Here is a 21,940-nt window from a genome sequence, read left to right as displayed (position 1 = left end):
CCCTAGGGTGAGGGAACTGGCAGGGCAATCAATGGAACTGGCACCATTTTGTAAGCTGTATATAATAATAGGTACATGCTTCATTTTCATATCCGGCTGATCGGGTGTAACCTAGCATCCAGTTCTCTCTCGTCAACCCTGTCAGGATGAGCCTGTGGCACGGTGGCCACATGACTCGTGATATCGCTGGTCCTGGACCCAGTGATGCAAGTCCATCTTCCGATTGAGCCCTCCCTTGTATTTGCATCCTGCTCTCTCAGCCGTTCATGCGCCAGCAGTGGTGCCATGAACGGTGAAGACGCAGCCTCAACACACAGGGAGTAAGTGCCCGGGCGCGTGCCAGGGCGGGGCACACCTGCGGAGATCTGCAAAGGGCCCCTAAGCACCCATCGTATGACAGACTGCCCTGCCCCTTACGTACAGATGCTTTGTTTTGACGATCGCAGATGTGAAGAACAAACTTACCTTCCAAGTCAATGTTTTGCCTCCTGATTTTTCACTGTTCATTTCTGTGTTAATGTTCACATCCAAAGGTAACTTTTATTTGATAACTCGTATTGATTGTCAACTAATCAGGTTTGTTTGCTTTAAAAAACGGACGCAATCTCAGACCCAGGAAACAAGATTTGGCAACCACTAAGCAGAGCAGGAAAATGAACGTCTGCTGAACTTTTTAAATAATGTTTGATTATTTTTCTTTTCAAAAAATAAATAATGTTACTGAGGGCTCTTACAACTCTTATAACAATCCAAAACATTTTTAACGGAGTTTTGAATCCCTGAAGACAATTCCAAAATTAAATTCCTTTTCAAGACACAATGAGATTTCTTCTGTTGAATGCGTCAGTGCCGGGGGCAAGCCCTTGTCCTAGTACAGCGAATGCCAAGGCTACTCGCAAACTCTATGAATAGTCCATCTGTGTCCATTCCTTGACATGGGACAAACAATTAATAATGGTGTAGAAAGCAAAACTATTTTAGAAAGATCATCACCTCTGCCGATCCCATCAATAACAGAAATACCGGTCCCGAAAGAGGGCTGACGGATGGTCCGCATCACGGTGGGCCATTTGAAACGTCATGTGAAAATGTCTGCCCGGTAATCCTGTGTCGCCAGGCTGTGCTGCTAAGGGGCACCGCTAGGGAGGGAGTGGCTGCTGTGTCTTGTTTACTTTGCAAACTGTTCAGTCTGGAGCCGTCTAACTCTCAATGGGCTGCGGATGGATTTAGTGATGTGACGAATAAACAGGAAAACAGTTTCGTTCACAGAGACCGTATGTTGTCGTGTTTAAACGGAAGACGTGGTTTTGGCGTAGCTCATGAACGGGAAACACAAATTCATACAGAACAGCAGCACTGAAACACCACTTTGCAACACGTTGTTGCGTCATTGTAACAATTGCTGAAAAGGACTCTCTTTTCAAGGAAGAGATAGAGTGTTCGGTCTCCACACGCTGGACCTTGTTCTGGTTCACATGAATTTGTGGCTCCAGTGTGATCCATTCTTGGCGGATGGCGTGTTGACAGGCCACGCATTTTGAGCAGGCAACACGGGAAAGGGCAACCCATCGTACGTGTCTACAACAACGCTGAGGAATTAGGTGTCCTCTGTGATGAGGTTCCACCAACTCCTGGCAGGGAAATAAGCCCCGCTCGGTATTTTAGCTCCTCGGTAGTTTCCACTCCTGCTCTGCCCCAGACAAATCAGCTGTGTCTTGTGTGAAGATGCATTCTTTCCCACAGATGGAAAACCTGTCAAGCGATTCATCGCACTTACATCTTAAAAAGCCAGCACTTTACTATGTGAATGAGGTTTGCAGGATTGAAATTTCTAAACGCAGAGGCAAGGCCTATGATAATGCTGCCGATACATCAGGGCGTTATCGAGGCATGGGGCAGACGATTGTGGAAGGTCGTGAACCAGCACACTTTCGTACCATGTGCACAGCACGCTTCCATTCCACGGGCTATGGACTCACAGACTCTCGTAGGACGAGGCCCAACACATTGTGGACAGTGACGGTTCTTTTTCCTTCTACTGTTCAATGATGCTACACATTTTTGCCACCTCTGCTCACCGGTGGGCGGTTTTCAAAGCACATTTAGGGAATGGTTAAGTATTAGCATGCCTTTCTGATGCGTGTCGAGAGGCGCTTTGTATGAGTGTGACCCTGGAATCATACACTCAAACTCTAGATGCCATACAAAATATGACCAGACATGAAAAGCGGTCACCCAGTGAAGGTGAGACCGGCGTGCCCACAGCGCACACACTGGACCACAGAGTCTGTGACTTGTGTGGGGTCGTCCAGCGCAGCGTTTTCCCAGACAAACTCTCCAAGGTTCGGAATCCATTAAAAGGTGCACACAGCTCTCCCCAGCCGCTGAGAAGGTCTTTACACCATTCAAGAGAAGCTCTGGGGAAAACGATGGCGACGACGGTGGAAGATCGCCACTTACCGATTACCGAGCAGCTCCCATCACGGTGCCTTAGAAAGCAGCCTGTCGATGATGGCAGTCGCCAGGAGGATCGCAGAGTGCCGAGATCCACCTCAGAACCACGCACCGGACCGTCACCGACACTTGAATCCCGGATGAAAAGACGGGTGAAATCCTGCAAAGCATGCCGAGGATCCAGCTGGTGAAAAAACCGAAATGCATAGAAGCACCCAACAAATGAGCACAGGCTTGTCTGGGCGTCTCAGCCACGAAGTGTGACAGAGAAGCGCGGGACCGATTCGGGAAAGACACGTTTTGCCCATGGAGTCATTAAGCCCATGGAGTCATTAAGACTTCACGAGAGAGAGTCAGATACACGTCGGCAGGGGGAGGAGAAGGCTGGGGGCGTCCATTGTAAAGAAAGGCAGAGAGAGAGACCTGGGAGGCATGGTAAGGTTTTTGTATACAGCATTAGTGGGGCAGCGATGGTTTAGTGGTAGAATTCAGTTCCTGGCCAATCCACTTCACACACAGCCACCACCAGCCTGTCACTGGAGGCTTGGGTCCTGGACAGGGTCCTGGAGCTGCCAGACTAGGAAAGACTGGGAAGAAAGGTCTGGGGACTGACTTCTGAGACGTCGCCCCAGAAAGCCTCGTGGCTCACAGTGGCCCAGTGCCCTGTGGGTGACAGGGAGCCACAGGAGTGGACCGTGTTGACTCCCTGGCAGCTAACGACTTGCAGAGTTAAGGGCCCAGGTGGTGTTGGGAAGGTACCTGGCATGCAGGCGAGTCGCCCTTGGGCAGGATTCTCAGCCACAGTGCTAGCGGCAGTCAGGGGAGAGCCAGCTTTCTGACAGGTGGGGGCCCAGGGCAGCAAGGGAGTTAAGGGAGTTGGGTGGGGGGAGCGTTATGGACATGACAGGTCCTGAAGACAGGAGGTGCCACAGGGACCCAGGGATGTCGCAGGGATTCCTGGGAGAAGAGAGTCTAGGTGGAGGGAAAGGAAAGGCCAGGGCTGCAGAGACGGGTGTCTCCGGAGCTGAGTTCGAGGCCGACAGTAATAAGGCCGACATGACAGCCATCTAGCCCGGGGGCTCTCCCTCTGTCCAGAGGAGAGGAGAGTGATGAACATTGAAAGACACAGGGGACAATTAGTTCCATGGGTCCGCGGACCAAATATCTACTGCAGAGGAACTCGATGGTGCCTGGCTACCACTGGCAACAGTGCCAAGAAGGCTCACCCTGGAAGGTCCTGGATAGAAACATGTGGAACAGCATTCACAGTCCTAAGAGACCAGGCTTATGGTTGAGTAGCGTGAGGCGGGACCCCCCCAGATGCTGGCCCTCAGTCACCCTCACGTCTGGAACAGCACTCACCCCTGTGGTAGAATCACCAGCCATTTGGGATCCACAGGGCAGCATTGACCCCAGGACAAAGTTCATAGGGTTAAGATGGAATGGAAACAAAAAAGAGGAAGTGGGATAAGGGGCGGTCCATTGAGGGACTGCAGTGGATGAGATGAGACAAGGGGACCAAACTGTTGTGTTGGTCCGGGTTGACTGGAGAAGCAAATTCACAGACACGCGTGTGTATAAGAAAGAGCTTTATATAAAGAGTAATTAGACATTAAGAAACAACCCAGCCCAGTCCAGATCAAGTTCATAAGTCTGATGTTAGCCCATATGTCCGATACCAATCCATAAAGTCCTCTTTAGACTCACACAACACATGCAGTGAGGTCGAATGCAGGAAGATCACAGGCCAGTGGGTGGGAAGTCTTGTGGATCCGGTGGTGGTGTAGACCTCAGTGCTGAGAGGGGTCTCCACATCGCAGGGCCCTAGTGTAGTTCCATGTGTCTTGCCAGTTGCAGTGTCTCCTAGGGAGGGAGCCAAAAGAGAGAGTGTGTCCAGTCTCCAAGGAGAAAGATAGGAGTTCCCAGAATCCTCAGGAGAAGGCCATGCCCACACAGAGGCCTCATTGACTATACAATGATTGACAGGCCAGACTCCACCCCTTCGCCCTGAATCCTCAAATTGACACCAGACTATGTAGCTACTACAACTGATAAATGTAAACCTGAACATCAAGTCTGTAAGCCGCCACCCAGACTACAATAAAACATTTGAAAAAAGGGTTCTTTTTTAAAAGGCTGACATTACAGGTTTCTGTGAGCAGAGGTATTAGGAGATGCAGTTGGGAAGCTTGACAGGGGCCGGGCCAAGTAGGGATTTTATTGTAAGTGTGTTAAGAAGCCATTGGAGGGTTGTAAGTAAGTGGGTCTGGCTGCGGTGTGGAGAGCAGATTCAGGGGAGCACAGAGGGAGGCTGCTGTGGTATCCCGGGGAGTGGCCAGATCTGTGGGGAGAGTTGACACTCTCTCAACTGCTGCTCTGGATGTGGGAGGCGAGGCGAGGACCAGAGCCAAGGACAACCCCGCGCTGGGAGGTCATGTGAACTTGCCGTCTCCTGGATGGACAAGTGATCAGATGGGCCTTGAATCCCCCCTTGGCCAGCACGTTCTGCCCATTGGCCCACACCTGCCTTGTCTCAAGAGCTACCTTCTCGAGCATCTTTGGCACACCCTTGTCACCTGGGCAGGTTAGCCTTATGCTCCTCATTCGAGACCAATCTAAAAGGCTGTTCCCAACTCCTGGCCCTGGAAGAGCCACCTGTCTGCTGCCTGGTGCTTCCTCTTGGTGGTGCTGTCACTCCCTCTCCCAGACCCCCCAGGGACACCATGGTGCCTTTCCTAATTGCTTGGGGATCACAAGAGATGTACTAGTGACTATTTTGAACTCTTTCTCGCTTCCCTGTGGAGTCATGCTCCGTTCCAGGCTGCTTGCACTCACAGCCCCATCAGGGGGCTCTGACGGCTGGAGAAGCAAGCCCTCAGCTAACAGAAAGGTCGGTGGTTCAAACCCATCCCCCAGCTCCAGGGGATGAAGACCGATTACCTGCTCCCACGTAGAGTCCAGTCCGGGGAATGCGACGGGCCAGTTCGACTCTGCCACACGGGGTCACTGTGTGCTCAGATACACACGACAGCACCTAACAGCAGTAGTCAGGCCACCACCGTCCTTGCAGGCTGTCGCTGTCTCCAGGGAGAGGTGGGGACTCAGTCGGGACCTTAGAGGGAAGGCTGGAACCCCAGAGGTCCTAGAACTTTCCTTCCAGGGAACCGTGAGTGCAGCCTAGAATGGCCCCTAGGCTACAGCGGCGAAGGTCTCACATGCCGCCTTTGGATTTCTCATCATGTTGGCCTCCTGCTCTGTGATGTTTCCGTGTTGGCTTTCAAACTAAACCAACGACTGCACGTTTCCTTAAGTAAAACGGAGCCACCAAGGGGCTGCGCTGTTTATTCTTGTGACCCGGGGTGATCCTAAGGCTACATGCCGTGTTCTCCCAGGGAACACCGGAGCCACGGAGGGGTGGGAGCACCAACGCAGGACCTGCCTGCAGGAGGCTTGCCACTTTGGGGGAGAGTCAGGGGTCAGGGTTGGAGAGGGGCCAGTTAGGAGGCACATAAGAATGGCACCTTAAGGGGGTGTCTGCTCCTCACAGTATACCACTAGTGAAGGGGTGGTCACCCACAAGTGTCCAGCAGTAGGACTCGAAAGCTCACAAACTCACCGCCACTGAGTCGACGGCCACTCACAGCGGCCCCAGAGAACAGGGTAGAATGGCCCCGGGAACGCTTTAGGGGGTCGAAGGCCCTGTCTGTCCCCCTAGGAGGGGCTGGTGGTTTCAAACTGCCGACCTTACAGATCGCAGCCCAACATGTAACCACTGTGCCACCAGGGCTCCAGGTGGATTCTTAGGGAAACTCTATTATGACCATACAGAGGGTGCTGACGATAAAATGTCATGTGAAAAAAGGCAGAAGAGCAGACCACATGTAGTAGGGTCCAACATGTAAAACACACAGCATGATCAGCAGGTGCCCCCCAATACTGACCTTAGTCATCGCTAGCTGGCAGTAGAACCGTGGGCTCTCGCTCAAGTTTTCTACAACAAGCACGACTTATTCTCCTCATTGGAAAACCACACTTACCTGATAGAGGAAGGGTCATGTGTGACTGCGTCAAAGGAGCCAGGGTGGGAGGGAGAGAGATGGAACCCTGTTAGGCGGGGGCTAGGTATGGCGGTTTGGAGTCCAGCTTCCTAGAGGGGGTACCGACACAGGCCTTGAGTAAAGAAAGAAGCGGCTGAAGGGAGCGTGTTGGGGGGCACCTTGTTTGCAGCGCGGGAAAGGAAGGAAATGGAGCCGGGAATGGTGTCCGAGTATGAGTTGCTATGGAGACCTGGGGAGGATCCAAGTGGAATACTGTCATTCCAGCGGAGGGGAAAGATTGACGGTCCTTGGTGAGGAAAACCTGCCTTCTTCCTAGAGTTACTTAGAGCATCTCCGAGGAGGCAGGTGAGATAAAGTCTCACCATCCTCGCGGTTAAGGAGCACTCTGGCTGCACGTTCTCCAACCTGGACGGCCCAGCTCTTCCAGCAGCCCACAGGAGTCTTGGTGGCACAGTGGCTCCCACAGTGGGCTGCTGATCTCAGGGCCAGCCACCGGAGGGCACCAGCTGCCCCAAGGATGCGTATTCTCCCTCGGTAACGCTTTAGTCCCAGACACCTCCAGGGGCAGTTCGACTCTGGCCTCCGGGCTCTCGAGGAGTGGAAACAGCTCAATGGGGGCGAGTTTGGTTGAGTTTGGTCTGGCAGTCCATGACATCTGTATTTATTTTAAATGCTAGAGTCATCTTTTCATTTTTATTTTTTGAATTTGGAAATGTCTTCTTTATTTTTATTTTTAAAATTTCTTTTATGTGGCCTGTTTAATAGTCTTCACCAGCGCCGTCACTTAAAGGCGCCCGCTCCTCTTTGGCCTACCGTGTTCATTGGCAGGCAGGCGAGATGGCCTGGGTCAGGTGTCCCTTGGTCTGCAGAGTGACACACTTGCCTTTCGACACTGTAAGGTGACCCTTTGCTGGGCGTTGCTTGATGTCCTGATTGGTTGGTGTTTCATGGATGTTGACTGGATCCTTGTCAAGTGAAACCCCTGACAACATCAGTCTTTCCTCGATGAACCACGATGCTGCCCACGGCTGTCTACATGAACATCCGATCTTCCTTCCTCTTTCCCGCCTTGGTGTGGAGGGGTCGTCCACACCGAGAGCGACGCCCTTGACCGTCGTCAGCCAGTGAGTGCTTCAAGCCCTCTTGGCTTTCTGTAGGCAGGACTGTTCAGTGGTCATGATAGTAGTGTGTTGGGTTGTTTAGATTCCATGTTTCTCAGTCAATGCCCCTTGCAAAGTGCCTGGCATATTTATTTACTGACTTGATGATAGCTATTAGTACTCTCGGTTTACCTTCATTGTTAATATTAAATGAAAGAGCTTTCATCTCTAAAGAGATTGCTGTTAAGAGTATCCCTTTTGAAAACATTTCTCCTGGTCCTTTGGGCAATGATCTCTGCCCTTGGGACTCAGGGATGTGCACCCTGCCCCTTTCCCTCTGATCCCAGCTCTCCCCTTGGCACCATGAGGAACATCTTCAAGAGGAACCAGGAGCCCATCGTGGCTCCTGCCACCACTGCTGCCACCGCCACCATGCCAGTTGGCCCCGGGGACAACTCCACGGAGAGCGGGGGTGCTGGCGAGAGCAAGGAGGACATGTTTGCAAAGCTGAAGGAGAAACTCTTCAATGAGATCAACAAGATCCCCTGTGAGTAGACCAGGTGGCTGGGAGGCTGGGGCACTGCTCGAGGCTTGGAATGGGCTTGTGGGCAGGGTGGAGTTTGTGGAAGGCTGGGGGATGGGACATGAGAGGGCTCTGATTGGCTGGGCGATTTCCTAATGCTTGGATTTCACTGGAATTCTTTGAGGGAAGCTAGCCCGGCACTGGTGAAGGAATCAATGGGCTTCTGCACCCCCAACCTTCAAGGGGAAACGGAAACTCTTAGAAATGAGCAAACTGCCCAAAGAAAGTGGAAACGACAAAGCAGAACCATCTATACACATTACAGCATTTGGGGAGATAAGAAACCAAAGCCCCCTCTTGCTCTCTGACTTGCTGGCCAACGCGACTCCAGAGAGTCATATTTGGGGGGGAGGGGGGACCCCCACTGGAGGTTCAGCACACGGAGAGCATCCTGCTGCCCATCCCCAATGTTTGAGTTACACAAATCTGTCTCGGGGTCCAGGCCCACCCTCACGGGGCTCTGCCTCTCTGCCTTGGGTTGCCCCTCTCATGACTGGGTGCACGGGGCAGGGCCAAGAGGCCCTTCCTAAATGGGCTGCCCAGGATTTCTCCAGCACAGCCATTCCCCACAGAGCAGCAGTTCCCAACCTGTGGGTTTCGATCCCTTGGGGGATCGAACCACCCTCTCTCAAGGGTTGCCAGATTCATAACAGTAGCAAAATGACAGTGATGAAGTAGCAACAAAAATAATGATGGTTGGGGATCACCACCACAGGAGGAACCATATGAAAGGGTGGTGGCATGAGAAAGGTTGAGAACCACTGCCTTAGATCAAACGAGTCAACACCCAACAGGGCCGAACTGGTGTTCTTCCGCACAGAGAGCCCTGGCTGCCCCTGGCGGTCAGCAGACTGCACCCCTGGCACAGTGGGCTCGGGAGAGTGTGTGGGTGTGGGGTGCAAACATCGAAGCGTGGGCCTGACATCGAGGACCACAGCCCCAGGCCACATTTCCAGTGCTGTGGGGCAGGTCCCCGCTGACCCGTGGGGTCCTCTCTATGTGGGCAGTACCTCCCTGGGCTCTGATCGCCATCGCTGTGGTCGGCGGGCTCCTGATCCTCACCTGCTGCTTCTGCATCTGCAAGAAGTGCTGCTGCAAGAAGAAGAAGAGCAAGAAGGAGAAGGGCAAGGGCATGAAGAACGCCATGAACATGAAGGACATGAAAGGGGGGCAGGTAGGGCCCCGCGGGGGAGAAAGGGGGGCCACAGGGACCCACCCCCCACCCCGCCTGACCTAAAAGGGAAAGCAACACCTTCTGAGTTTTGACCACCCAACAGTGGCCTCACAGCTAGTCTTTTTTTTTCCCCAATCGTTTTATTAGGGGCTCATACAACTCTTATCACGATCCATACATACATCAATTGCTAACAGCTAGTCTTGAAAACAGACTAGCCCCCTCCAGGAGGCAGCGCCCCAGCCCATGGCCCTGTCGCGGACATCCCCACAGCTGTAGGTCAGCTCTTGGGAAGGGGGCTTCCCCGTCTGCTAGCAGCACGTGACCTTGCGAGGACTGAGGAAGAGGGTGGTGTGGAGCCCGGAGAGGCTGCTGGAGGAAGGGAGAGCGCCCCAGGAAGACACCCTCTGGGCGGCCCTGTGTTTGTCCGGCAGGAGGCAATGGAGTAGCAGGGAGCTCTCGCCGGGCTGGGGACTAGCTGGAGACACCAAGGCAGGGTCAACTTGAATCCAACCCTGAACTCAGACTTGAGCTTATTGGCTTTTGCCTGGAAGGGCCCCGGGTTGGGGAAAGTGCCATGTTGTCCCATGCTCTGGGCTCATGCGGGGAGCCACTGGAAGAAACCAACACGGGGTGGGGGGTGGGGGGAGGGGAAGGGGATGGGATAGGGGGGAAGTAGGGTCTGACTTCAAGGAGGACCAGGCGGGCGGGGCATGCAATGGCCCGTGAGTGCTTGCACATGCGTACGTATGTAGGCACTCATGTGTCTGTGTGTGTGCCCCAAAAAGAACTACATATAAGGCGGGGGGGGGGGTGTCCCAGCATTGCTGTGTGCGGCCCCACTGCCACGTGAGGGGCTGCGCTGACCAGAAGGACTTCCTCTCATATCATTCCTCCTGCCCCTTCTCTCCACCCCACCACCCCCGCGGACTCCCCTGCTGTCGGCTTGGACCGAACCCCGGTAAGTCTTGCCCTGGGTGGGTGGCGTCTGTTCGTGGGAGGGGTGAACCCGGGAAGCCCTGTGGCCCAGGCCCAGGGTGAAGGCTCCTAGGGCCCAGGGAGCTTCAGAGGAGCAGGAGGGTGAGGGGCTTTGGGGAAGCAGCACCCCCTAGACAGTACCCGTCAGTCGCTCGGAGCCGAGGTCTGGCCCCAGAGGCTGTGCCATGCCAGCCTGCCATGTTCTCCCCTGCCAACTGGAGCCTCCCCTCTCCCAGCCTCCCCAGGACGACGACGACGCAGAAGGGGGCCTGACTGAGGGGGAAGGCGAAGAGGAGGAGGAGAAGGAGCCGGAAAACCTGGGCAAGCTGCAGTTTTCCCTTGACTATGACTTCCAGGCCAACCAGGTGTGTGGCTGGGCAGGAGGGAGGAGGCTGGAGACTGGGAGCTTGGTGGAGGGGGTAGAGGCAGCCCCGCCCCGCGGCGAGAGACCACTCCTCCTTTCCATGCACACTGGACATTGACCCTGGTGGTGGCCAGCTTCCTTCAGGGAAGGTGTCGGCCCGGGCTGACCCTGCAGTTAACCTGCCTGCAGCTTGGGCCGCTCACCTGCCCTCTGAACTCCCGGTTCCTGTCTGTCTCTGTGAAACTCTGAGCTGCACTGGAGGCTGATCTCCCCCTGCCCCTGGTGCCCAGGGAGAGTGGGGGTGCTGGGCTGGGACCCAGTCAGGCGTCCTGAGTCTCAGGCCGGCCCTTTCTCTCCCTCCCTCTCTCCACAGCTCACCGTGGGCGTCCTGCAGGCCGCCGAACTGCCCGCCCTGGACATGGGCGGCACCTCTGACCCCTATGTCAAAGTCTTCCTCCTCCCAGACAAGAAGAAGAAATACGAGACCAAAGTCCAAAAGAAGACCCTGAACCCGGCCTTCAATGAGACCTTCACCTTCAAGGTGAAGAGTCCACCGACCTCCCGGCCCACACTGCCACCCTGGTGTCCACTTACCTGCTCTGGGTCCTGGGGGTCTGTACCCGCAGTGGGGGCCCTGGGATCAGCCCGTCTGGAGCACTGGCAGGGTGTCCCCCTCCACGTGAGCTCCCTCCCCCAGGTTCCTCCCAGCATCACGGCACCCCGCTGTCGCCTGCCCGCCGCTCCCCTTGAGCCTGGGAGCTAAGTCAGCTGGGATGGAGGCCCAGGCTCAGGGCCTGCCACAGTGCCCGCCGGAGGCTTGGGCATCACCCTGACCCTCTGCCTGACTGCCCACAGGTGCCGTACCAGGAGCTAGGGGGCAAAACCCTGGTGATGGCTATCTATGACTTTGACCGCTTCTCCAAACATGACATCATTGGAGAGGTGAAGGTGCCCATGAACACGGTGGACCTCGGCCAGCCCATCGAGGAGTGGAGGGACCTGCAAGGCGGGGAGAAGGAGGAGGTGAGGGCAGAGGACCAGGAGCCTGGCTGGCGGCCTTGGACAGGCTGCCTCCTCTCTTCAGATCCGAGTTCTCTCTGTCCTGGTGAGGGTGTGTGCAAGGCGCAGCCAGGGCTCTGATGTCAGTCGCGCCCTGTCACTCTTGTTGCTCTGAAGGCTCTGCTGCCACCTGGGGCCAGTGGACATGGCTGTGCCTCAGTTTACCCACAGGGAAAGGCCAGTGTGTTCTAAAGGAGGCTTGGCCGGGAGCTGGACTTTGCAGCGGCTGAATTTATTCCTTATTCATGCCTCCTTCTTGGGGAGAATCCCAGGCCTTCTGCTTCCGTAAAAAGTTAGTCTCAGAAACCCAAAGGGGCAGTTCTGCCCTGTTCTATAGGGTGGCTGTGAGTCAGCATCCACTGGATGTGAGAGTGTGAGTGAATGAGTGTGTTGAGAGTGAGTGAGTATAAGTGTGTGTGTGAATGAGTGTGTGTGAGAGTGAGTGTGAGTGAATGACTGAGTGTGAGTGAGAGTGAGTATGAGTGACTGAGAGTGAGGGAGTGACTGAGTGTGAGTGAGAGTGTGAGTGGGCGTGACTGAGTGTGAGTGAGTGAGCAAGCCCCGTCAGACCCTGTGGGGCGGAGCAGAGCTGGGCAGCCGGTTCCTGGCTGTTCTCTATGTGAGCCGATGGCAGGTCTTTCCTCCCATGAGCCGGTGGGCTTGAACCGCCAACGTGCCCATGAGCAGCAGGGCTCTTGTTGCACTCCTGCCCTGTGCTGCGTCCAGGCCCCAGTCAGTGGTTGGGTCCACAGCCCCACCCGCCGGCAGGGCTCTGGGCAGTGATGACCATAGTGGACGGGATGCCATCTGTGGAAGACCCACTGCAGACTGAGTCGGGGCACCAGGTGTCCTCTGGGGGCTTGGACTCAGACGGATGAGCAAGTGGCCGTCGGGGGAGGAAGGCCTCGGAAAAACTCACCCCCAGGCTCCCCGAAACCCTAGCAGACAAACTCACTGCCTGGAGCAGTGTCCACTCCCCCTGCCCGGCCTCCACAGGCCTGTGTGATGGCGTACTGATGAGTCCATGCGTTTGCCCATGGGGTGACACGGGGCTCTGCTGCCTGTCATCTGGACAGAGTGATCACCAGGCCTGCCTTCCGCTGGCCCCTCGGGCCCAGGAGCTGTTGGGGCCCCATGGGCCCTTTCTGTTTGCCAGAACCCTGGGAGTGCAGGGCTGGTGCCACCCCCCTCCCTCCCCCAGACCTCCCTGTCCTGGGGGCAGGCCAGCTGGTGGTGGGGGGAGCCCAGATATGGCCTACAGGTTCTCTGGTGACTTGGTCACCCCTGCTGTGCCCCTCACCCCTGGTTCCAGGTGTGGCGCAGGCACTCCAGTGAGCAGCAGCAGTTGTTCCAGCGCAGGGGGGTCATGACACACGGGGGTGGGGGCAGGAGACTGAGGGACGTGGGGACCAACAATTGCCTTGGGAATCTGGTCAGGTCAGGGTCAGCCGGGGCTGGAACTGGGGGGCTGGGGGAGTGGGCTGTATGACCCTGAGCGCTCTCCCCCTGGACAGCCAGAGAAACTGGGTGACATCTGCACCTCCCTGCGCTACGTGCCCACGGCGGGCAAGCTCACCGTCTGCATCCTGGAGGCCAAGAACCTGAAGAAGATGGACGTCGGGGGCCTTTCGGGTGCGTGCAGAGCGTCAGGCTGCCATGGGGTGGCGCCCGAGAGCCAGCCGCAGCTGGGAGGGGGCGCTCCCCTAGCTCACTCCGCTTGTTCCCAGGGGCTGCTTTTGGGTGCATGCCTCCGGTCAGCTGAGGTCCTTGGGCAGGCTTGTCTTCCCAGCGACTCCCTTTCTCTGAGGTCACCTCCCTTCCCAGTGCCCTCCCAACAGCCTCAGCCTCTGGGCCCTGGAGGGAAGTTTCCCAAAGCATGCTCCTCCAGGCCCAACAGGGCAATGGGGCTAGACGTTCTGGGGAGCTGCTGCGGGCTCTGCGGGCTCTACCAGGGAAGAGGACGCCTTGTCTCTGATTTGCTGATGGTGACAGGGAAGGTGGGGGCTGGAGCTCCGACCAGTGGGGCCTTGTGCCCGCCCAGTTCTGCCGCTGGCTCCCTGCGTGGCCTTGGACAGGGCACTGCCAGCCTCTGCTCTCCACAGGTCATGCGCCGAATTGGAGGGTCGGCTTATGCAGGGCTGGCCGCTGCGTGCCACACTTTCAGTGGCCTTGGCGGACATGTCAATCAGCACCTGCACCTTGTCCCAGGGGGCCACACCAGGCCATTAGAATTGGTACTTACGGGGCGACCGTTCTGGTCATCACTGGAGGGGCTGATGGCGCCCCTGGCCTCTGGCCGTCCTGTCCCCTGAGCTGGGGCTCTCAGAGACCGGCGGGACAGTGAAGGCCGGGCTCTCCCTCCTCAGACCCCTACGTGAAGATTCACCTGATGCAGAATGGCAAGAGGCTCAAGAAGAAGAAGACGACGGTGAAGAAGAAGACGCTGAACCCCTACTTCAACGAGTCCTTCAGCTTCGAGGTCCCTTTCGAGCAGATCCAGGTGCTCGGGCCCTCTGGGTGGCCGACGTGGTGTGGGGCTGCTGGCGGTGGGCGAGGGCGGTGCACTGTAGGCAAAGAGAGCTTCACCCAGGAGCAGGCAGCCTTGGGGTCTGACAGTGCTGTGGAGAGGCCTCTCCCCTCTCTGCGTGCCAAACATGACCGACGTCAGGAGCCTTCCTCGGGGACACCGAGGATGGGGCAGGGCGGCGGTGGGGGAGCATGGTGGGTGAGACACCGGGAGGCTGCAGCTGCTGTGAGGAGGTGGGACCTCCCCAGCCCCTTCCCGCCACCTGCTGCAGGGCGGCTCAGGCTGCTCCCAGCTGCCCGACTCCCTTGGAGTGGTCTCTTCTTGTGGCTGTTGATCATTTGTGAACGTCAGACAGCTGACAAGTTGCCATGTGACGTGCGATTCGGTGACATCAGTGACATCCGCAGTGTCTGTCCGTCCTCACCATTGATTTCCCAAATGCCCGTGCCATCCCAAACAGAAACCCCGCGCCTGTCACACAATGACGCCTCATCACCCCTCGGCCCGCCCCCGACACCTGCACTCTGGTTCTGCGCTCCATGAATTGGCCTGTGTTCTGTTATGTGGGGGGCCGGGCCCTCAGTTCTGACCGGCAGCAACCCCGTGTGCGACAGAACACAACACCGCCCGGTCCCCCCTCTCCCACCCGCCACGACTGCTCCTCGGTTCGAATGCGTGGTTGCAGCCACGGTGTCCGTCCACCTTGGCCTGGGCTTCCTCTTCTGCTCTGCCTAGCATGATGAAGTCCTTCTCCAGGGACTGGTCTCTCCGGACGACGCGTCCCAAGTCCATCCAGGAGACGCAGTCTCACCAGCACGGCCTCTCAGGAATATGCTGGCTGTCCCTCTCCCCAAACAGATGGGTTTGCTCCTTCGGCTGTCCGCTAGCACCACAATGAAAATGCACCGATTCTTCTTCAGTCTCCCTGTTTCAGGGTCCAACGGTCAGGTGCACGAAGGCCGGGGAGGGCACCATGGAGCCGGTCAGGCGTACCTTAGTCCTCAAAGTCTCCTCTTTGCTCTTCAGCTCTGGGCCGCCGAGGTACCCCGGCGGCACACTGCTTCATCTCTTGACTGCTCCTTCCAGGAGCACTGATGGGGCCGGAGAACAATAGTCCATTGTCTGTAATACCATTTCTAGGTCTCTCCTTCCATCTGCCGAGGGGCACCTTCTGGCCCTGGCGGGTCATGGGACGGTGCGCGTTCCGAGAACATCTGTCTGTAAGAAGCTGTGCGAGCCACAGCTGTCAAGTCTTTCGGGCTGTCCCTAGAGCAGACGTCCTGTCACGTGGCTCCTACGCATGGCCTTTGGAGGACCTTGTCACCGTTTCTCAGACGTCTGCACTGTGTTGTGCACCTCCAGCCACGCAAGGGGGCCCAGTTTCTCCAGTCTCCCCGACACTGCGTGTCCTCTCCTTGAGGGGACACAGCCACTCTGGTCGGCGTGGAGTGGCACCTTTCCTGGTTTGAGTGGCACTTCCCTGGTGACGATGGACGTGGAGCTTCTTGTCCTCAGTCCATCTGCCCCTGTTTCCAGTTGAGTGGTGCTTGGTGGCTGAGCTGAGGTTCTTTATAGACTCTGGGTATGAAGCGCAAATAGTGGCGGCACGCCTTCTGTCCCAGTCTGGAGGGGCCTGGAGCTCTCTCAGCTCCCGCCCAGCTCCGATGCGCTTACTTGCTCCTTTCCCCCGTGGCCAGAGCCTGTCCTAAGTGCGGGGCGGTGTGCTAGAGCAACACATGTCAAGGGGACCCGGCTCTGGCCCTCAAGGGAGCCACAGACAGCAGGCCTTTCAAACAGTGCGAGGAGGCCCGCTTCAAGGGGCGGGGCGGGAGCCTACTTGGGGGTGGCTCCCCAGAGAAAGCCTGGTCCTCCAGGTCCCGTCTGAGTGGGTGTGGCTCGGGAGAGAGGAAAGGACTCACCTGTCCCTTCTTGGGTCACCCGGTCCTCTTGTTTCTTTCCACGAAACATCTTGCCTACTTGACTCCACCTCCCCATCCCCAGGGCCATGGTCTAGGTGGTCACTCTCCCCGATCCCAGATGCCTCCCCGACCCCAGGCCCGCTCCTCCTCCAGAGGCTCGGCCCCCTGGCCACCAGGCTTCTCTTCCCAGAATGGCTGTGCGGCTCTGAGCTGTCCCCAGAATTCCTGCTCTGGGCCCGCAGGGCAAAGCGCAAACTCACCACTGCTCTCAGTGACTCGGGACTTGCTCGGTTTCCCAAACACTGAATGCACGCTCGTCTGTCTGTAGACCTCGGCCCAGGCCCCTCTTCTCTGGAACCTTCTAGCCCTCTTGTCCCTGCCTGGAGGAACCCCCAGCCTTCAGGCTCCAGTTTACATAGTACCTCCTCTCTGAAGGCTCTCCTGACCTGAGTGGGGTCGTCGGCGTCCACAGTACTTTGTGCTCACGTAGTGTGTCCATAGCGTTGCCGGTGGGCGGTGCACGGTTTTGGATGATGCATCTGTTGACCTCACCAATTCATCTTTTCGCTTTCCCTCCATCTTCCTGTCGCCCAGGCGCTAGGCTCAGGGCCTGGAGCACAGCACGTGGGCAATAAATGCTTCTAGCTCGGAAGAGAGGCCAGAGGTCGCTCGAACAGGGTGGCCTCTGTCTCCGTACCCGTTCAGCCTTCATAGGCGCCTGAGATGGGAGCAACTGGCCCCGGGAGCCCCTCCCACCCAGTGCTTTGGGGTGAGGTCGGTGGAAGGGGGAGGTTGGTCAGGGGCCCCTGCCTCACTGTCTGCCAACTGCCCTTCCTTTGCCTGTCCTGCAGAAAGTCCAGGTGGTGGTCACCGTGCTGGACTATGACAAGCTGGGCAAGAATGAAGCCATCGGCAAGATCTTTGTTGGCAGCAACGCCACGGGCACGGAGCTGCGGCACTGGTCCGACATGCTGGCCAACCCCCGGAGGCCCATTGCCCAGTGGCACTCTCTCAAGCCCGAGGAGGAGGTGGACGCCCAGCTGGGAAAGAACAAGTAGGCTGTGGCGGCGGTGGCGGCGGCGGCTCCCCTCACGGACGCTGACAGATCCAGAGCTATTGATACCTCAGCTGTGCAGCCTTAGAGGTGTTTCTTTTCGCTGGTCCCTTTGTGTTGTGTCCTTCGTCCCTTCCCCTTTGAGAGGACCCACCTCCCCCTGGTGGCCCTGTGAGGGCGGCCCCTAAAGGGCGAGCGAGAATCGGTGTTCTTTTCATTGTTTGGGGGTCGCCCTTGCTGTCTGCCCTGTCACGACCCGCCCCCCGGCTCCCCAAGTTCCCCTCAGGCCTCGCCAAGAAGGAGGCCCCCTCCTGGCAGAAAGATGCAGCACTTCCTGTTTGGGGAAGGTTCTGCACCAACAAAATGGCAGCACTTCCTGTTTCCGGACAGGGAAAGCAATGCAGTGGCCAATGATGCTGTGTGTGTGTGTGCGTGCGTGCGTGTGTATGTGTGTGAGAGAGACTTTGAGCATCTCCCTTCATTCCTGGAATGAGCCACGGAAGGTGAAGTTGTGTTTGAAGAGAAGACTCTTCCGGAAACCTGTGTGGAAGGAAGTCCACTGTCTTCACTGGAGATCTTCTGTCAGCTTGTGGACACGGGGTCGGAATTCTGGTCTGAACATGCCGGAAGCTCCCGTTGTCCTTGTGGGGGTGCTGTGTGGGGGGCAGCAAGATGTGGAGACTGGATTTGTCCACAGCTAGGACCAAACCCCTGGCCTCCTCATAGACTTCCTCTACCTGCGGGTCATGCCTTCCTCAGAAGTGTGCTTTCTGGGATGTTCATGGAAATAAACACTTTGCTAGACGGGCCAGACTCTTCACAAGGACTGTCAGTCCCCGGACATCATTCTGGTCAACAATCAATATTAAACTACGGAGAAACCGAAGCCCCCTTGCCCCCAAGACCCAAAGGAAACTCTTGGATCTCAACCTTCTTCTGGTGGGAAACACCGACTCCCTCCCTCCCTCCCCAGACTATAGCAGAGCTGTTCATTTGCACTGAGCCCCCCGCCCATGCTTTTACCGAGGCTTCTCTTTCACGCCAAGCGGAGCAGTGCTGTCTGAAGACAGGCACTCTGTGCAGAGCCACAGAGTTTCCAAAGGAAGGCTGGACTGGTCTTCGCTCCCCCGAGGCCCATGGAAGAAGAGGGTGAGCCCTGCTCCGTCTCCCATGCTAGAGTGGCTGTGGTAGCTGGAGCCACCCAGGAGGGCCCATCAGGGAGGCCCTCCTCCCTCCATGCCTAAGGGAGCTTTTCTCTCCATGGAGTCTAAGAACCAGGCTGTCCATTCCAAATGGGTGGGGGACAAGCGCTGCCAAGGTTACTGCTCCCTGCTCAGCGGTGTCCCTGTCCCTCTGCCCTTGTGTCCCCAGCATTGATGAAAAGCCATATATATGTGACTCCAGTTTGTACTGAGTCCCCTTCCAGCCTTTGGTGTGAGCAAGAGAGTCAGGTCCCCATGTGGCCAGGGGCCAGTGCCCCGCCCTAGGCCCTTCCTTTAGTCCCTCCTCTCTGCCAGTCATCCGGCCCTCAGGCCATTGCATTTCTTCACACCACAACTCCTGGCTGTTTCTTCCTCAGAGGCTCCAGGAACCTGCTCGTGGCAGTAGAAATGGCAGCACTGCCTGGCCTGCCCCTCCTGACTTCTAAGCTTCCTCTAGCTCCCTGAGATGGATGGGGGTGTAGGCAAGGTTCAGGCTTGGAAGAACCCAGCATAATGAAGGTGCAGTGTCTCTCTTTGACTATGCAAAGAGGAGTTTGGGGGTTGTTTTAATTGGCATGTTGGTTAGGACAGGGGCTGACAAACACTGCCACCCGAAAGAGACTGGGAAGCCCAGCTCTGAGACTGTCCCTTCTTGCTAGTGGCACTGGCTGCCTGGGAAGATCGTTTTCAACTGCAGCCTGTGGGGTGTGTGTGTGTGTGTGTGCTTGAATGCCGCACTCGAGGAAAGATGGCCTCTGATGAGGGTGGTGGGCTTTGGTCCTTGGGACCAGACCTGTGGCTGTGGCGGGGAGGCATGGGAAAGTGGGGTGTCTTCAGACCCTGGGCAGTTGCAGAATAGGAGATCCTACTGCACCCCAGAAATCTTCTCCCACCCCCAGAGCTGTGCGGTTTTGGTGCTTTCCCTGGGTCTCTCTGACCACTCATGCTCCTCACCCACGTCCCCCCAACGGCATTCACGGACCCGCCCTGTCCACCTCCCCGCAGCAATGGCCCCTCCTCTGGGGCCCTTCTCTGTCCAGAAGCCTCCCCGACCCTTGGTGGTTTGGGTGTCCGCGTACCTGGTGCTGCTGGCGAGCAGTCTTTCGGGTGGTGCCGATCACAGAGGAACTTAGGGCAGGGAGTCAGGGCAAGACTTGAGCGTGGGGTTCCCTCCCTAGCCCAGCTGACGGAGGGGCACTTGGCCAGATAAGTGACCGTTAGCAAATCGCATCTTTCTAGGCTCACAAGGAAGAGGGGTGGTGGTGGGGTCTGTCCTTGGGGATTGTGATAACCCAGACTGCAGAGCATCATTCTGAGTCCGAGCTGATTTCTGGGGGCAGCGGGGTGCTGGCGGCAGGCACAGAGGGGGCTGGTGCAGCTGCCTACCCTGAGGGGTTTCTGGTTGCCTCTGGAGTTGGGAGTCTTCCTCCTAAGTGTATTGCTGAGAGAGGAATTATACAGAGAGGGGATTTATTAAGAAGGTATTAAACCATGAAAACCCCAACCCAATCCCACCCAGGACTTGAGAGTGAGGTTGAAAGCCGTTTCCACCCTGAAACAAACATCCCCGGCGAGTCATTTACTTGGCCCAAGCTATGGGCGGATGTTTGGACATTGGAAAACCAAGCAAGGCTGGAGAAAGGGCCCTTCGGCTGCCCCAGACAGTGGACTTGGCAGGAATGGGCAGCCACTTGCCTGGACTCTCAGCTGGAGGGGGGCGGCGGGGGGAGGGCAGCAGAGACCAGGACCCCGGGGAATCTGACTGTTCCCAGGAACCTTACGGAGCTCACACTCTGTGGCACCATTTTGGGGTGACCTCACTGGCTGGGGGCTTCAGCGAGGAAAGAAGGGCTGCAGCAGACGACCCTTTGTGGGTGATGCCAGCCCTTCGCAGGAAGCTCCTCCCTTGGGGCTGGGGAGTGGGCGAGTCTGTGAGCCTCTTAACATCCTAGGCCAGCCCCTGAGGCATCTGGGTCCTGGGTCTCACCCAGCCTTAGAGGGGTGGGGTCCGGACCTGTCCTCCTGAAGGCAGGACAAGATGGAGCCTCCACCCCGGCACCCCTGCAGGCTGGCGGGGCAGAGTCCCAAGGTATGATCTCAGTGACCCTAATGTCTGAACACATCTCCCTCCCCACTTTGGTCCCAAGAAACTGGCCGCCAAAGATCTCCCTTGACCTGGTTTTCGAACTGCAATATAGAGAAGGGGACACTGTGACTTGAAGACATGTGAATATACTTTATTGTTTAAACATCAAGACTCTTCTGAAGCCATTTGAGCCTCACCGTCCCCCACCCCTTCACGTGCATTTAGTTATATATAAAAAGAAGACAGCTATCTACTAACATCTGAGCAGAATCGTGTTGAACCAAGATGCATGTCTCTAACTTTCTGTAAATAGCCGCATGGCAATGCTGAGAGTCCCCTATGCCCCCACCCCCACCCCCTTTGACAGAACTCGAGGCTGCTCCTACAATTGTATGTCGTGTCTGGTCTGTGTCCTCCCCCCATCAGGCACCCTGCAGTAGGGGCCTTGGGGCCACAGAGATGGTGTCCGGCTCTGGTCCAGTCCCACCCCATGGAAGATGCTGGAGGCCTGGGGAGCCCAGGACGGCCCTCCTCCCTACCATCTCGGGGCAGCCGCCTGCTGAGCCCCCTGCAGTGGGCGGTGTGCTGCATGGGGCCGGGTGCCTGGTGTCCTGTGTCTGTGTGTACGTGTGTGACGTACCCCTTCTTCCCACTGTTTGAATTAACTGAAAAGCCATAAAGGGGCCTCCTGCTGGAGCCTGCACCCCGGTCCTCCCAGGAGCTCCCGTGTCCCTCTGGCTGGCTCCCCATGGACACTTGTGAAGGGCTTATCGCTATTACCTTCCTGCTCCCTCAGCCCATGTCATGAGGAGAGATGGTGTCCAGGGCTTCACGTGGGGTCCCAGAGAGGCTCCCTTGACCCGGGTCTGCACCCCAGCGGTGCATAGGGTGAAGTCAGCCCCTTTCCTAGGGACAGTGTGGCAGCCTGTGGTCAGGTCATTAGGGGCTTCCTTTATGCAGGGTCTGTGATGGTCAGGGGCAGGGACCTCTTGGAAATGGCGGAATTGCTCTGCACAGGCAGTAGGCTCCTGGAGTGGTCTTCCCACTCGGGCCTGCACTGCCCATCCCAGCCCCCACGTGTGCGCTGGGCTCCCTGAGAGGTGGGCAGCTCAGCGGGGGGCTCCTCTGGGGAGGGCCTCAAGCTGGTGGAAGGAAAGGCAGGTGCAGGAGACAGGGTGCTTCACAGGTCCCAGGGTCACCAGCAGCCACAGGCCCGGGGGACTCTGGCAAAGGCAGAGTCAGCCTGGGAGCAGCCCGGGACTCAGGATGGCAGCGAGGGGCCCCAGAGGCCAGCCGGGCTTGCCAGGGGTCAGCTTGCTGCTGTAGGGTGAGATGAGCAGGGGCCCCCTCGGAGCAGGCGGGGACAGAGGCTTGGAGGAGAC

The 21,940-nt window shown here is 57.2% G+C and overlaps 1 protein-coding gene across 1 annotated transcript in view; it reads left to right on the top strand.

The window, feature by feature from the left end:
- The window catches only part of SYT2 (synaptotagmin 2), a 47,575-nt gene extending 30,046 nt beyond the window's left edge, over positions 1-17,529 (top strand). Inside the window, exons 2-9 of the mRNA XM_004699811.2 lie at positions 7,960-8,159; positions 9,203-9,369; positions 10,593-10,712; positions 11,085-11,252; positions 11,567-11,734; positions 13,285-13,402; positions 14,137-14,270; positions 17,068-17,529. Coding sequence (XP_004699868.1) covers positions 7,976-8,159; positions 9,203-9,369; positions 10,593-10,712; positions 11,085-11,252; positions 11,567-11,734; positions 13,285-13,402; positions 14,137-14,270; positions 17,068-17,274 — 1,266 coding nt within the window. The 5' untranslated portion in view covers positions 7,960-7,975 and the 3' untranslated portion in view covers positions 17,275-17,529. The remainder of the gene's footprint in view (positions 1-7,959; positions 8,160-9,202; positions 9,370-10,592; positions 10,713-11,084; positions 11,253-11,566; positions 11,735-13,284; positions 13,403-14,136; positions 14,271-17,067) is intronic.
- The last annotated feature ends 4,411 nt before the right edge of the window (positions 17,530-21,940 follow it).

This window comes from Echinops telfairi, unplaced genomic scaffold (genome assembly GCF_000313985.2).
Source record: "Echinops telfairi isolate 266 unplaced genomic scaffold, ASM31398v2 ScPeMD7_7424;HRSCAF=8462, whole genome shotgun sequence".
Classification (NCBI taxonomy): domain Eukaryota; kingdom Metazoa; phylum Chordata; class Mammalia; order Afrosoricida; family Tenrecidae; genus Echinops; species Echinops telfairi.
The sequence above is the reverse complement of the archived record's forward strand: the minus strand, read 5'-3'. Positions and strand labels throughout refer to the sequence as shown.